General features: G+C 36.9%; 1 protein-coding gene across 1 annotated transcript in view; it reads right to left on the bottom strand.

Annotated features, from left to right (window-relative positions):
• Nucleotides 1–1,134: 1,134 nt before the first annotated feature.
• The window catches only part of LOC150081751 (peptidyl-prolyl cis-trans isomerase-like), a 102,603-nt gene continuing 86,629 nt past the window's right edge, over nt 1,135–17,108 (bottom strand). The window contains exon 5 of the mRNA XM_090379617.1: nt 1,135–1,391. Coding sequence (XP_090235743.1) covers nt 1,256–1,391 — 136 coding nt within the window. The 3' untranslated portion in view covers nt 1,135–1,255. The remainder of the gene's footprint in view (nt 1,392–17,108) is intronic.

Raw genomic sequence — 17,108 nt, forward strand, 5'->3', positions numbered from 1 at the left:
GTATAAATTTCAAGGTACATCTGGCCAGCCTCCTCTTTGGCATAGTATGGACAACGCCGGGTCCCATCAGGGACTAGACGGCCAATAGGCCAGAACAATGGGCACAACATACTACACAACACACGATCCACACACTTAAATCTCTGGCCTTCTCAGAGTACTGTCCCTTGATACAGTGAATACTTGCGGAGATGGGAGAAATTCCTGGTGCCGTTTGACCCTCAACATACTTCGTACTTGTTTTGACACTAGGGAAACCTATTTTATAACCACTTGGTATAGTGAGACTGGTTAAATTGGAGTTAACAGACTCTTGCACCAACTGCCTCAAGGTTTGTTTAGTGGTTTTGAGTATCTGGGATATCAGCACATGCAAGTGAACTTGCTAATGTATTTCCAAAGGGAAACATTTGTTGTTATATTGGTTTCCTGTAGGCAGAAGGTAACTGGGTCATATCGTGAAAGATCTGTCAAATTACTGCAATAATCTCTACAGTTGCACTGTAGACATTATTTGGGTTTAGTGGAGCCCTTAATTTGTTTGAGGGAGAGGTTTACATCACTCTAGTTTGCCTTTCCCCTTCTCTGGGAAATAAGGTTTCCCTGTATTCATCTCCTCAGTGAACAGTTCCAAAACTTGTTGAACTTGGTGTCTTCTGAATCCACGTAGTTCATTTGGTTTGAGTCAGAAGTCGAAAATGCATTCTGCTGTTGAATGGCACCTAACTGTACTATGACTGGTGTTTATAGCTTTGGTTGGTACTCAGGACAATGTTGACCATGATGAGACTTCCTTAGTGGTATAGTTACATCCATTTGGACAGCATTTAATGTGTATTTGTGGTTATTTAGGCATAGGGTAGCTTTGTATGTTATATTTCAAATTGGAGAATTAAATGCAAGGATGAGGATTCTGGTTGTACCAAAATTTTGCCTGAGAGAACAACAAAAAAAAAAAAAAAAAAAAAAAACCACCCAGTTTTTGCTATGGAAATTAACATACCCAATTGCACAAGTTTCAATGTTTTAAAAAATATATATAACAAAGCAATTTATTACCAGCGAAGTGTTCACGTGCTTATGTTATCAATTTATATATTCAGCTAAGCAAGTAGTCAAAGACCACCAAAGAAATATATTAGTTTGTCACTTTATTTTTAATACTAATGGATTAAAGAAAATAGCAGGGAATTTTATGCAAAACAGAGGAGGAAAAAAAAAATAATTGGTATTTCACTGAATAGAAAAGCAAAATTTATGACAGCTGTCCACAATCAGCAACCATTATTTTCTTGCTTGTTTTTCCACTTTGGCTACCATAACCTTCAATCTTTTTGACAACATCCATTCCTTCTACTACCTGGCCAAAAACTACGTGTTTTCCATCCAACCTGATAAAAAATAAAATGAAATTAATAAAAATAGTTTGGGTATATGGATGTAGTAATGTTAAATTTTACCACAGCAAACAGAATAAATTAGATGTGTAATTCCTAATTTCTGATGATTTCTACAAAGCAAAAACAAATATGAGAGCAGTAATGTCAAAATATGAAGACCTGTGAAATCCACTTGCCTGCTCCTTGAAATTTAACTTTTGGTTGTTTGGAGAGCAGATTTAACCTACAGTGATAGAGCTCCCATTTATAGACAATGGGAGAGCAGGTGCCATTTCCTTTATAATCTTCCAAAGGATGTTTTTTCTTTTATCCTGTGTGAACAATGCCAGTATTTTGCTTTCTTAATGAATTGCAATACTTACATTTAAATTAAAAAAAAAAAATTTAAGTTTTACACCTCTTTAAAAAAAAAATAATAATAAATAAAGTATTTTGATAAAAATTACTAAAAAGTATTAAACAAACAGTAGTATCACCAATTTTCAAATTGTGCATGAATATATTTCTGCTTATTATACAAATTTATTAAAATTAAAAACTTATGCATATTCAATATTAGTTACTTTAAGCATTTTCAGGCTTATTTCAAATCAGCATTTAAATTTTGACATCACCAAATATTGCTTTCTACAGATCAGTAGCATATTCAGAAATACCCATGTTGTTATGATCTTTTACCCTGTGAAAATAACAAACCCTCAAAAACAACTATGGTAAGATTGGTAGTTCAAACAACTACCAATCTTAGTGCTCCATTTCACACAGCTGAACTCCTAACAGCTGTTTTCTTTTTTCTGAGAGTGGAGAAATCAAAGAAAACATTTTTCTGAAAATGTTTTCTTTGATTTCTTCACTGAAATTTAAAAAATCTGTTTACTGCGCAATTAGAGAAAATAACATTATGTTGAGTAGCACATGTGTACAGTTACTGATCACAAAGTGACTGTGACTGAAGCACTGTGTGGAATCAAACTGTTGATGCACACAAATTCACTCAGTCGTCTCTATTAGTGACAGGGTGGCATCCAACTGCTCACATCTGAGTTCTGCATTTTGCAGGTTTTAAGGGAAATTTAATTTAAAAAATCGATTAAAGATGTATTTTTAATATAAAAATTGGATTTTTCACAGTTGTGTTTAGAAGAATGAAAATAAAGATGGCATTAAACAGCAAAAGTTTGATTTTTTTTTGCACATAGAGTATAGGTTAAAGTAGTGGGAGAAGAAAAACCTGAATACCGACACTTGTTGGGTACCAAACCATTCTTTTTTTGTTTGCCCAAATATACAGTTGGACCTTGTAAACAGAAAACAAGGCATAGCATTTGATCCTCATTATTTCATCCCTCAACATCCTTAAAAGGACAATAGGAGACAAAAAAAAAAAAAAAAAAGACATAACTACAACGTAAACCTTCAGGCAAGGCTAGCTAACCATTGGCAGATCAAGGCCCAATAAGTATTAAAAGAGTTGCTAATAGCACCTTATTTATTTTTACCTTTATTTGTATAAAACGAAACCCCATGTGGTATGAGAGTGGTTACTTAGAGAATTTTTTTTTTTTTTGGAAAGTCGCCATGTAATGTCATTTCCTAATTAAAATAAGTCGTGTGGGCTAGAATTAGAACCAACTCTAAGATCCATACTTACCAGTGCATTTGATAATTCTTACATTATCTTGTATGAGCTAGCCATGTGCACATGCAGCAGAACACATAGTAATATATGTGGTAACACAGGTAAAACAATGATCAGTTGGCAGCTGAGGGCATGAGACAAGCAATAATAATAATAGTAATAAAAATAAATAAATTGGTAAATGCAAATTTGTACACATAGCACTCTCATCATAATCCATAATAACATCAACATTTTTTGGTACCCATAGTCTGACAAAGGCACTGAACACAGTCTAGAAGGATCTATTGAAATAGGTGCAGAGAAGAGCAACAAGATTAGTCAGATGCAAAAAAAAAAAAAAAAAAAAAAAAGTTCGACAAAGATTTCAGTTTTGGAAAATACTTTCAACAATATCTGATTGAAGCTTAAAATGGGTTGTGTAACTAGACCAGTGGCATGCAAACTTATTTCACTTGCAACCTCCTTAATAAAATTTAAAATTAAGCGACCCCTCAATGTTAAACCCTGAGGGAGGATGAAACATTTTTTTGAGAAGAAAAATGGTATTTCATAAATTATGTAGTAGAAAATTATTTGAGTACTGAGAAAGGAATAAAAAAACTGTTTCCTCTTTAATTTACAAATTAAAATAATTGTTTAATATTTTTATTCAATACAGCAAAAACAACAAATCTAATTCTTATTCTTCAATTAAGATTACAAAACAATAAAAAACAAACAATTATAAAACAAAATAATTGAGTCTAGATAACCAAAATATGTGGTCAATATTTTGATGCAATATTTGAAATTGCTAATCTCATGTCATCTTCTGGATCGAGACTGCAGTGCTGTTTTGTTTTTTTAGCTGTTAATTTTAAGAAACAAACCTCACATAAATATGTAGACCCGAAAGGTCTACATATTATATTTGTACCACCATTTTCGATAATTCTGGATCTCATCTCAAAGAGAAAGCCAAAGTTTTTCGCAAGTAGTTGAAACGAGCACTAATGCTTCGTCAGAAGGCAAGGTCGATAAGATCTTTTTGCTCAATGGTAGTTTCTCTCAATCATTTAATAAACTGAATTTTATGTTGTCCGAAAACTATAATGCCATGAGAAATGGTTTTTGAAAATTGAGAAGTGCTGTAGGAAGCACAAATTAAAGAGACAAAAGGGATTACAGCAAGGGATTAATTGAGTATTACTTCTTAGTATTACTCAGCATTTGAGTAGCACTGAGAAGTATTAATACATACTGAGGTTGCACTAGGTCAGCTGCTTTGCACGTGTGTGTCCATAGCCAATGAGCAAATTAAGGCATAGTCCTGATGCTAGGCAGTAGGGTTCATTCGTTTCTCAGACTTAGTTCGGGTAGCAAGGTCTCTACACCTACAGTATTGTAAAAGTAATTTTAGTTGACCCGCGGAACGAGATATTTTATACCACGTAATTAACAAAATTATTAAACTCAGAACGTTAGCACAATTTCTACACTACACTGTTAGCATGTAATGTTTCAGGATTCTTACCTGATCCAAAACAGACAATGTCGTGGCCGGAAATAGAACATTTAACTATATATACATATATAAACTATACTTTAATTATTGTGGCCCACTCATATTGTTTAATTATAATAAATATAATATAATAAATATGTACTTATCAACTGCACTTTTTATTTATAACATGTATTATTTGTTTATAAGGAATAGCATTAGCAAATGCACATGTAAGAAAACAAGCTTATATATTATCAGCCAAAAAAAAAAAAAAACCCATGCACTCGCTCAAAATGTTAGTCAAGTTCTGCCTTGAATATATTTAAGCTTTCAACTTCTACACACTTGGAAGTTTGTTCCTGCAATCAACCACACGCTGGCTAAAGGCAAACTTGCAAACATCTAAACTACATCTTTCTTTCCTCAATTTGAATTTATGCCCTCTCAGGTGATTATTCTGAGCAAGATGCAGAATCCCATCAGCATTGAGCATGCTCACACCATTCAAGGCTTTATACACCTCTATCAGATCACCTCGCTGGTGCCTAGTCTCCAGACACTAATTTGCAAAACTTACGCCTTTCTTCATAAGAGCAACCCTTTGTTCCATTCATTAATCTTGTTGCCCTTCTCTGTACTCATTCCAACAGCTCTACATCCTTCTTAAAATGAGGCCTCCAGACCTGTATACAGTACTCAAGGTGTGGCCTGACCATTGCCTTATACAAGGGGATAATCACCTCCTTATCACTGCTAGAAAAATTCTTGTATATCACTGACAAGACACCATGAGCTACTCTTGAAAACCCCAGATCCTTTTCATTCTCTACCACTATCAGTGTGGTACCACAGAGTTGATAAGTTGCTCTGGGGTTGCTGTTTCGCCATACGTAGTACTTTATATTTGTCAATGTTAAACTTCATTTGCCACCTCTCAGCCCATCTGCTCAACCTTTCCAGATCCTGTTGCATCAGCACAGTGTCAGTAGTGTGATTAACAACCATGCCAACCTTCGTAACGTCTGCAAACTTGGACATTAAGCCTGATATACCATCATCAATATCATTTATAAATACAGAAAACGACAATGAACCCTGAGGGACTCCACTAATAACATTAGTCCACGAAGAACAGTGTCCACTGATTACCACACTGTCTTCTCCCACTCAACCATCCCTTGATCCATAGCAGCGATTTGCCACCAATGCCACACTGCTCCAATTTGTGCAGCAGTCTTCCATGTGCAACAGAATCAAAAGCCTTTCTAAGATCAAAGTTATTCTTTGCATCCAGTTCATTTGTGACTACATCATAGTATCCAGTTAAATTAGTCAGACAAGACTTCCCCTTAACAAACCCATGATGTCTCCGAGCCATAACTGAAGTCTTGTCAAGACGATCCTGCAATGCTTCTTTAACCAGTGTCTCCATTAATTTACCTTAGTTTAGTGTCTCAACTTTTTTATATCAGTAATAATTTTATTTTAGAAGTGAACTTTTCATGGCCCACGTAAGTTTCCATTGTGCACTGGGGGAGGGCATATGGCCCCCATTGAGAACCTGGCCTAGAGGACTACTTGCCTTGGCTGGGTACTTGAAAAGTTATTTGTTAGAAATAGTGCTGGCTGTGTGTTTTGGACTGTCTGGTAATTTAGTAGGTAAATAGACTAAGTGTTCAAGATTAGTAATTGCAAAGCCTCAGCACCTTGATCAGCTGGGTGTGTGACCAGAAAACTAAAGCCAGCTGGAGTTTTGAACTTTAAAACCATCAAGGAAAATCACCTCATTGTTAGGAAAGTTAGACTGAAGAAAATCAAACTTCCAAGAGAGGAAGTCAAAGTGATTAGCAGAATTTGAAAATCGAAAACAGAAGAGCAATTTACTAAATCCCTATGAAGGAATATGGAAGTGCACATATGCAAAAATACCACCTCTGAATCAACTGATAACTGGGATTCTGTCTGAAAAATAAAGTGGTACTTAGCAGACTAAGTGGAAGGACATATTTGAGAATGGATGAACAAATAGTTGTGAAATGAATGAACTGTTTGGGAAGTTTTTTTTTCTCCTTTTTTTTTTGCAGATAGGTTCTGCTATAACTCTTTGGGGCTCAGAGGGGAACAGGTATCCTGTGTGTTATCAGACACTCAGACTAAAACACTGATGGATCCAATATCTCTCTATTACAGAAGATTTAGGAGAAGTCCAGTTGGCCTGCTTCCCTAAAATCCACTCATGCACACCTTCTCGATGGTAAGCCCCGTTACGTCACTTAGGTGGCAACGAACGTGTAGAGTGGTTCTCTTCAAGATGCCTGGTCAGCGTCAAGAGGAAAAGACCAAACCCTCCAGCAATGATAGCACAACAATACAAATGGCCCTCAGTCCCCAGCAGCTTTCACTCTCCCTCTTACGGCAGCGAGAGGATCAGAGTGGAAGTAGAGGGTGCTAAGAATCTCTGGGTACGACAAGGCTGCAATGCACGGAAACTGAACTAGGCCTGTTATAATGTACGATCACACATCGGTGAAGACAGGATATTAGAGCTGGAAAAGGAATTAGAAAATGTGAATTGGAATATCATCCGTTTGGCTGAAACAAGAAGAAATGAATCACTTAAGTTTATCAAGTGGAAATCTGATGTACACCAATGGAAACAGTGAAAGGAGTGAAGGTGGAGTTGGGTTTCTGGTCCATAAAGATTTTAAAAACATTTTGGAATTCAAAAGTACATCACCAAGGGTGTCAAGACTAATACTCAAGATTTCTAAGAGGTACAAGCTAAAGATTATGATTTATGCACTAACATCGAGCCATGATGATGAAGAGGTCGAAGAAATGTACACCGAAATTGAGTCTTCTAGATGAGCAGAAAACCCACTACACTATTATTATGGGGGACTTCAATGCTAAGGTTGGAAAAAGACAAAACAGTGCAGAAAGGGGAACTATAGGAAATTTTGGAATTGGTGACAGAAATGAAAGACTTGTGGAATTTGCAGAATCTCAAGGATTGTCAGTAATGAACACTTTTTTCAAGAAAAGGGTGAACAGAAGAAAGTGGACATGGAAGAGTCCAAATGGATTAACAACTAATGCAATCTACTTCATCCTCACTAACAGAAGATATATTGTGAATCATGTTATCATCATGAATAAGGTAAATGTTGGACGTGATCACAGAATGGCAAGATGTACACTTGATATAGATGTAGGAAAGGAAAAAAACTGACTCGAGTAAATAATGCAAAGGTCTTTGAGATAACAGAAGAGGAGAAAAAGCAGTATGTACTGGAACTTTGAGCTTCTGTAGACAGCTCAGGACGAAGATATCGACGAGGAATATTACACCTTTCCGAAAGTGATAAAGACCAAGAAACTTATAGGGAAAAACACCGACAGGAGAAAATAGAGTATACTGAGTTATGCAAAGCCATTAGAAAGAGACTCAGAGAGGACATAAGATTTAACACAAGAAAAGTAGAACAAGCATTAAGGAAAAACAAAGGATTTAAATCAGCAGCCATGAGCAGTAATACAGAAAGACAAATGATACTGAAACCAAAGAATAGCAATGATGTACTTATAAACAGCAGAGAGGGCATAATTCAAATAGCAGAAGACTACTATAGAGAATTATACAAGGAGCAAGGGAATGATGCCAGCAGTGGGGAAGATGGATTGCAAAGTAGCAACACACATGACATACCCGATATTCTTCCTGATGAGGTAGAACATGCATTGAAGAAAATGAAGAATCAGAAAGCTCTGGGGGAAGATGAAATTACAGTAGAATTGTTAAAATTGGGAGGAAGAGACATAACACAAAAACTGGCAAAAATCTTCACAAAGTGCATCTGAAAAGGTGTGACATCTAAGCAGTGGAATAATGCAATCATAAGAAAGGAGATAAATCAGAAATTGGAAATTATAGACCAATTAGCTTGTTATCCCACATCTACAAGTTGCTCACAAGGGTCATTACTAACAGATTAGAAAGAATACCTGATGAGAATTAACCGAAAGAGCAAGCTGGCTTTAGGACAGGATTCTCAACTATGGATCACCTTCACGTAATATCACAGCTAATGGAGAAAGCAAATGAATATAAAACACATTTATGTCTGGCATTTGTGGATTATGAAAAGGCATTTGACTCCATACAGCATAACGCAATGTTTCGAGCACTACAAAGACAAGGCATAGATACCCCACATATTATGATTTTGAAGAAAATATATGAGAGTGCTACCTCCTTTATTAGACTAGACAAAGACAGTAGGAAATTTAAAATCGAGAAAGGAGTTTGACAAGGAGATACAATACCTCCGAAGCTGTTTACTGCTGCCCTTGAGAAAGCTTTCAGAAGATTAGACTGGTCGCAGAAAAGAGTCAATGTGAACGGAGAGTACCTAACCCATTTACGATTTGCAGATGACAGTGTGGTCATAAACCTCGATCCGAAAGAATTGGAGGAAAATCTTAATCAGTTATGCAGTTAGTAAGGAATAAAGATGAATATGGCCAAAACAAAAGTAATGATGAACAAGTATGGTACAGAAAGGGAAATAATGATTGAAGGAGCAGTAATTGAAAAGGCAGAGTCATATACTTATTTGGGAAAGTTATTAGCTGTAATAATGATAAATGGCTAGAAGTCAAGAAGAATAAATTTTGGATGGATAGCATTCAGGAAATAGTCACATACTGAAGAGCAATATCCCAGTTTGTCTGAAACGTAAAATAATGAACCAATGTATACTCCCCACCATGACTTATGGAAGTGAAACTTGGGCACTCATCAAAAGAATGGAACGAATTATACTGGGAATCAGACTGTTAGATAAGAAGAGAAACACATGGATTAGGCAGCAAAGGACATTCTTATCAAAACTAAAGAACTAAAATGGTCTTGGGCAGAACACACAGCTCGAAGACATAAAGATAGATGGAATAAAAAAGTAACAGAATGGTACCCAAGAGGAGCTAGAAGAAATCCTGGAAGACAAAGCAGAGATGGATAGATGAAATTCATGAGTTTGTGGGTAATAAATGGATGGCCAGTGCTCAAAACAGAAGGAACTGGAAAGTTTCTGGAGAGGCCTTCATCCTGCAGTGAATTGAAAATGGCTGATGATGATGATTACTATTTGTGGTGTATTCAATAGTAAAGGAAGAGGGGATAAAGGGGATGCATAAAGTAATGACATTTTTGGGATATGACAACACAGCGAAAATATACCCAACTCCAAAAATAATATAGCCTCCACAAACCCACAGTATTAGCATAGGCATATGATGCAAGAAAGCAAGTTATGCAGCATCAGATGTATATATATAAAACAAAAAAAAAAAAAAAAACTTCCACTTCATCCCTCTGTTCGTTCGTAATATCTGTGCAGTTGAGCCTTAAATTTATTTAGGCTATCAACTTCCACAACAAGGGATGGAAGTCTGTTCCACCAACCAACTACCCGCTGGCTAAAGGCAAATTTCCACACATATATCTTTCCTCAATTTGAATTTATGCCCTCTCAGGTGATTATTCGGAGCAAGAGGAAGAATCCCATCAGCATTGAGCATGCTCAAACCATTCAAGGCTTTATACACCTCTATCAGATCACCTCGCCAGTGCCTAGTCTCCAGACCTGTAATTTGCAAAACTTAAGCCTTTCTCAGACTCCATCCAGTCACTATCTGGCAAAGCAGAGGCAGCAAGATAATAGCTGATCCAGATATCCCTGAGTTAACATTAGCTTTGGTCTGGTGGACTACCCAGCAGGCAGCCTATGAACACTGCCTTGAAATGTAAGATTGAATCTTACCACGATGCCCATCACCTCAAGAAACAGTCATACTGCAATGGGGGTAATGGAATAAGGAAGCACTAGGGTTTTGCTGCACCAGCCCCCCTCCCATAATAGTCACTAGTTAAAGAAATAATGCAATGCCATCTAGACAGTAATGATGCCATATGGCAGGGGTAGCCAACCTAATTTGTGAAGCTACTTTTTTTCTTCAAAATGTGCCACAATCTACCATCAAAATAATTTCATTTCACATGGTTAAAAAAAGTTAAACACATATTGAAAAATGTTTATAAATTTTAAAATTAAATACAATTCTGAATTATTTTAAATTTATACGTATTTAAATTTTTAATTTATGTGAAGTTTGTGTCTTTGTGTCATCTGCCAAGCTTTCAAAATCGGGGATATGCTGTGATAAGGCCAACCGTAATGAATCTTCTGTATGCAAATCCGTAAGAGTAGAGCAATTCTTAGTCTTTCTTTGTTTCAAATATGAAAAGGCCAACTCAGATAGATAACGTGGAACCAAAACAGGAATTTAGAAGTTCACTGCATTTTTTTACATTTGGGTACTTTTCTTGGCAAACATATTTCCTGATGACTTCCATCAGAAGTCTTTTTCTGATGATCTGGCTTTTAGGAAGATATCGTTTCAAAATGTAATAATTTCATTTTCAAGTAATATTTTCTCTATGCGATTTTACATTAAATGGATAAGAAATATTTTGAAAAATGTCTCCAATTGTTTTAAAATCACCCACAACCTTCTCAATTTCAGAAAGATATTTCTCATTATATTTAATATTTTTGCAAATGATCTTGCTATTTTACAAAATGATAGAAATTTTTTTTCTTTGATATCCATTGCCAAAAATTGATATTTATATGCAGCAATACTACAAATGTCACTCTTTCTTATTTTTTACTTTAATTCCAAATTCAGATCACTTAATTTACTGGTAAAATCTGCCAAAAAACCCAAATCACACAACCACTCCTTGTAGATGCTGATAATCATCTCCCCATCAATAAACAATTTTTTTTATTTCATTCAGCAAATTTTGAAATCTCTACAGAAACTGACTCTGACCCAGCCACCTCACCTCTGTGTGTAAATCAGATCTGATTCACTTTCATAGAGCTGCATTTTGAAAAGTCTCCTTTGAAGAGATTGTCCTCTGATGGAATTCACGATTTTGAAAGCTGTGTCCATATTACCTTTAGTATTTAACGTTATGCTGGCTAACACTTGTATGGCTAACACTTGTAGGTGGATGATACAGTGGTAACTCAATAAATCTAGGAATTCACCATCCTTTTGGCACAATGCAATGAATCCATCAAGAACCCATCTGTTATTGATAAGAGCTTAAATAGTGGTAATTTAAATTTTTTCAATAAAATTTTTGAATGCACTAAATATATCAAAGCCTCTAGTGCTTTCTACAGGGCTGCCACTGAAAGACTGAAGGGCTTGAAAAAGTCAACTTGTTAATTTTCAATCCTTTATTTTCTTTTTACAGGTTATAGAGGAGCCCTTGGAGATTAAAATGGCTATGTACGATGTCCAGCAACGAGTAAAACTCATCGGGTTTTTCTATTCCAGTGAAAGATCAATTATTGAAACTCCGAGAAAATACCGTCAACATTTTAAAGCAAGAGTATCTCTTAGCGATAACATGATTCGGAACCTAATCGCCCAGTTTGAAAGAACTGGATCAGTCGGCGATCTTCTGGGAAGAGGTCCTAAGTGCACTGTGCGCACCGAAGCAGCAGTGGAAGCTGTATGGCAGAGTGTCCTTGAGGATCACACTTCATTAGAATTTCGCAAAATCTTATCTGTTCCCTATTGCCATTGAACTGATATAGACACTAGTCATGTCTTATAGTGGTAAAATGCTTCTCTGTAAGGCACCTGCATCGCTTCAGAAGATTCTGAAACTGGATTTAAAAATGTTTCCATACAAGATCCAAACTTTACTACCCCAAGATATTTGGGGTAGTAAAGCAGCACCTGCAGTACGCCATTCGATTTCAACACCTAACCAGGAATAACTTTTTAAACAACTTGATAATGAGTGATGAGGCCCATTTTCATTTAAACAGGTACAGCAACAAACGTACAGATTTTGGGGCACTGAGAATCCCAGGTAATTACATCAGCATCAATTGCATCCCCAAAAATGCACTGTTTGGTGCAGTGTTATGGCTGAAGGGGCTTAGAGGGGGAACAGGTATTATCGTGTGCATTATCAGACACTCAGTCTAAAATACTGATGGATCCAATACCTTTCTATTACAGAAGATTTAGGAGAAGTCCGGTTGGCCTGCCTCCCTAAAATCCCCTCATGCACACCTTCTCGATGGTAAGCCCTGTTACATTACTTATGTGGCGCCTTTGTAGCCAGGTGGGAAGGAGCAGTAGTGCTTAGCACACGCTTCTTGATTAGACAGGGGTTCAAGTCCATCACCACCAAATGCAGAGGACATGGAAAGGTCAGGAAATGACCACATATCCCGGAGCAATATGGCCTTAGTTGCTAGTGCTCCTAAAAACCAAATAACAACAACAACATCACTTAGGTGGCAACGAACGTGTAGAGTGGTTCTCTTCAAGACGCCTGGTCAGGGTGAAGAGGAAAAGACCAAACCCTCCAGCAAATGATAGCACGACAAAACAAATGGCCCTCAGTCCCCAAGGACTTTCACTCCCCCTCTTACAGCAGCGAGAGGATCAGAGTGGAAGCAGAGGGTGCTAAGAATCTCTGAGTACAACCAGACAGCCATGCACGGAAACTGAACTTGGCCTGATACAATGTAAGATCACTCATCGGTGAAGGCAGGATATTAGAGTTTGGAAAGGAATTAGAAAATGTGAACTGGAATATCATCGATTTGGCTGAAACAAGAAGAAATGAATCACTTAAAGTTTATCAAGCGGAAATCTGCTGTACACCAATGGAAACAGTGAAAGGAGTGAAGGTGGAGTTGGGTTTCTGGTCCATAAAGATTTTAAAAACATTTTGGAATTCAAAATGTATGTCACCAAGGGTATCAAGACTAATACTCTAGATTTCTAAGAGGTACAAGCTAAAGGTTATAACGATTTATGCACTAACATCAAGCCATGATGATGAAGAGGTTGAAGAAATGTACACCGAAATTGAGTCCTCTAGATGAGCAGAAAACCCACTACACTATTATTATGAGGGACTTCAATGCTAAGGTTGGAAAAAGACAAAACAGCGCAGAAAGGGGAACTATAGGAAATTTTGGAATTGGTGAAAGAAATGAAAGAGGCGAAAGACATATGGAATTTGCAGAATCTCAAGGATTGTCAGTAATGAACACTTTTTTTCAAGAAAAGGGTGAACAGAGAGTGGACATGGAAGAGTTCGAATGGATTAACAACTAATGAAATTGACTTCATCCTCACTAACAGAAGATATATTGTGAATGATGTTACCATTCTGAATAAGGTAAATGTTGGAAGTGATCACAGAATGGTAAGATGAAGACGATATAGATGTAGGAAAGGAAAGTAAAAAAATCGTCTAAGATAACACAAGAGAGGAAAAAAAAAAAAAAAAAAAAAAACTGTACTGGAACCTAAGAACAAGTTTGAGCTTCTGCAGACTGCTCAGAGACAAGATATCAACAAGGAATATTAAAACTTTCCGAAAGTGAAAAAGCCCAAGAAACCTATAGGGAAAAACACTGACAGGGAGAAAATTGGGTATACTGAGTTATGCAAAGCCTTTAGAAAGAGACTCAGAGAGGACATAAGAAGATTTAACACAAGAAAAGTAGAACAAGCATTAAGGGAAAACAAAGGATTTAAATCAGCAGCCATGAGCAGTAATACAGAAAGACAAATGATAGTGAAACTGAAGAATAGCGATGGTGTACTTATAAACAGCAGAGAAGGCATAATTCAAATAGCAGAAGACTACCATAGAGAATTATACAAGGAACGAGGGAATGATGCCAGCAGTGGGGGAAGATGGATCGCAAATTAGCAACACATTACAACATACCCGATATTCTTCCTGATGAGGTAGAACATGCATCGAAGAAAATGAAAAATCAGAAAGCTCCGGGGGAAGATGAAGTTAGAGTAGAATTGTTAAAATTGGAAGGAAGAGACATAACAAACTGGCAAGGCTCATCACAAAGTGCATCCGAAAAGGTGTGACACCTAAGCAGTGGAACAATGCAATCATAGTTTTGCTGCATAAGAAAGGAAATCAGAAATTATAGACCAATTAGCTTGTTATCCCACATCTACAAGTTGTTCACAAGGGTCATTACTAACAGATTAGAAAGAATACTTGATGAGAATTAACCGAAAGAGCAAGTTGGTCTAGGACAGAATTCTCAAGTATGGATCACCTTCACGTAATATCACAGCTAATGGAGAAAGCAAATGAATATAAAACACCATTATGCCTGGCATTTGACTCCATACAGCATAGGGCAATGTTTCAGGTTTGAAGAAAATATGAGAATGCTACCTCCTTTATTAGACTAGACAAAGACAGTAGGAAATTTAAAATTGAGAAAGGAGTTCGACAAGGGGAGACAATATCTCCAAAGCTGTTTACTGCTGCCCTTGAGGAAGCTTTCAGAAGATTAGTCTGGTTGCAGAAATGAGTCAATGTGAATGGAGAGTACCTAAACCATTTACAGATGGTCATAAGCCACGATCCCAAAGATTTAGAAGAAAACAATCAGTTATGCACAGTTAGTAAGGATAAGTAATGATGAACAAATATGCCACAGAAATGGACATGATTGAAGGAGCAGTAATTGAAAAGGTGGAGCATATACTTATCTGGGACAAGTTGTGCTCTTACAAAGAAAGGCTTAAGTTTTGCAAATTACAGTGTCTGGAGACTAGACACCGGCAAGGTGATTTGAAAGAGGTCATGCTCAATGTTGATAGGATTCTTCCTCTTGCTCAGAATAATCACATGAGGGCATAAATTCAAATTGAGGAAAGACAAATATAGGATAGATGTGTGGAAATTTACTACCCGCTGGCCTTTAGCCAGCGTGTAGTAAATTTCTGTAATCCCCCACCATAACTTCAATTTAAGGCCTCTAGTTCTAGAATCATTTATAACTGTGAAAATTTCATCCTCATTCATTTTAGTCGTCTCTAAGGTGCCCAGTTTCCAAGATGTACAACCCATATATTCGATGTCTTTCCTCATAGGGATGCCATTTTACCAATCTCACCAGGAGAGATACCATTTCTGGACCCATTCAAGAAGCTCATCATTTTTTAGACACGTCTCCACACTTGAACACAGTATTCAGAGTGTGGTCAAACAATAGCCTTATATAATGCCTATGACATCGTTATCTCTACTAGCAGATGTTCAGTACATCATCGAATGTTAAGTTCCTTTTTTCCACTATTAACATTAGTTGAACTCCAAATGTACAAGTTATTGTTGTGTTACTGTTCCCTAGGTGTAAAATCTTGCACTTTGCTGGATTAAAGCATAGCTGCCACTTTCTGACCATCCCTGAAGTCGATCTAGATCACTCTGATGAAGCTCTGCTTGATAATGATCACTACCAATCTTTACATCATCTGCAAATTTAGATCTCATGCCCTCTATCCCTTCATCAATGTCATTTAAAAAAAGGATAAAAAAACAGTGGTCCCAATACTGATCTTTGGGAAACTTCACATCTTACATTAACCCAATCTGAGGAATAACCATTTATTACAACCCTCTGCTTCCTGTCCCGAAGCCACTCTGCTATCCAACTAAGAATTTTCCCCGATTCCAATCTGTTCCAGCTTATAAAGCAGCCACTCATGTGAGACTGAGTCAAATGCTTTGCCAAAATCTAAATAAACAATGCTTAAATCATTCCCTAAATCCAGCTCATGAGTGATTATGTCAAAATTCTAGCTTGGGAGGGATACAAGGACTGAAAACTGCTAACTTGGGGGATACAAGGACTGAAAACTGCTAACTTGGGGGATACAAGGTCTGAAAACTGCTAACTTGTGGGGGGATACAAGACTAATAGATTAACAGTAGCCACTGGCAGAGGTGAAAGTGATTCTTGCACTGCTTCTATTGGAATGAGCAGAAGCCTGGAAAATAAGATGCATGGTATTTCAGAGACTGCTGTGGGAGTCATTGCGGTACAAGTAAACACATGGGTTGTGTTATGGTAGCTAAGAAAAAAAAAAAAGATGCATGTATACTTGCATGCACACAGATGCTAGAAGTTTGGTAAATAAATTTGATGAATTTGAGGTATTGCTCAAAGCATCAAAGGTGGATATTGTGGGGATATCAGAGACGTGGCGTCACACAGATATAAAGAATGCATAACTGGAATTTTGGGAGTACGTCTACAGAAAAGATAGACATGAGTATAACAAGAAACTGTACAGGGAAATAGAGTGGTCCAGTATCAGAGTCTTATAATGGGGGATTTTAATTTTCCAGACACTGAATGGAATTTGTGGGTTGGTCACTCATACACGAGCAAGGCTTTTGTGGATTTATTGGATGATTGTTTTCTACATCAGAATGTTCGGAAGGCAACTAGAGGGAGTAATACTTTTCATTTAATTATCAGTAGTGATTCTTCATGCATTAAGAATTTGCAGGTAAATGAACCACTAGGTGGCAGTGATCAGTGCGCTGAAGTGGTATTTACTCAAATAGGTACCATTAGGGGTAAAGGGAAAGGTTATTGCTTTCGTAAAGGCAACTACGATGGACTGAGACAGTATT

The sequence above is a fragment of the Mastigoproctus giganteus genome, chromosome 8 (assembly GCF_048544385.1).
Source record: "Mastigoproctus giganteus isolate SK-2022 chromosome 8, ASM4854438v1, whole genome shotgun sequence".
NCBI lineage: Eukaryota > Metazoa > Arthropoda > Arachnida > Uropygi > Thelyphonidae > Mastigoproctus > Mastigoproctus giganteus.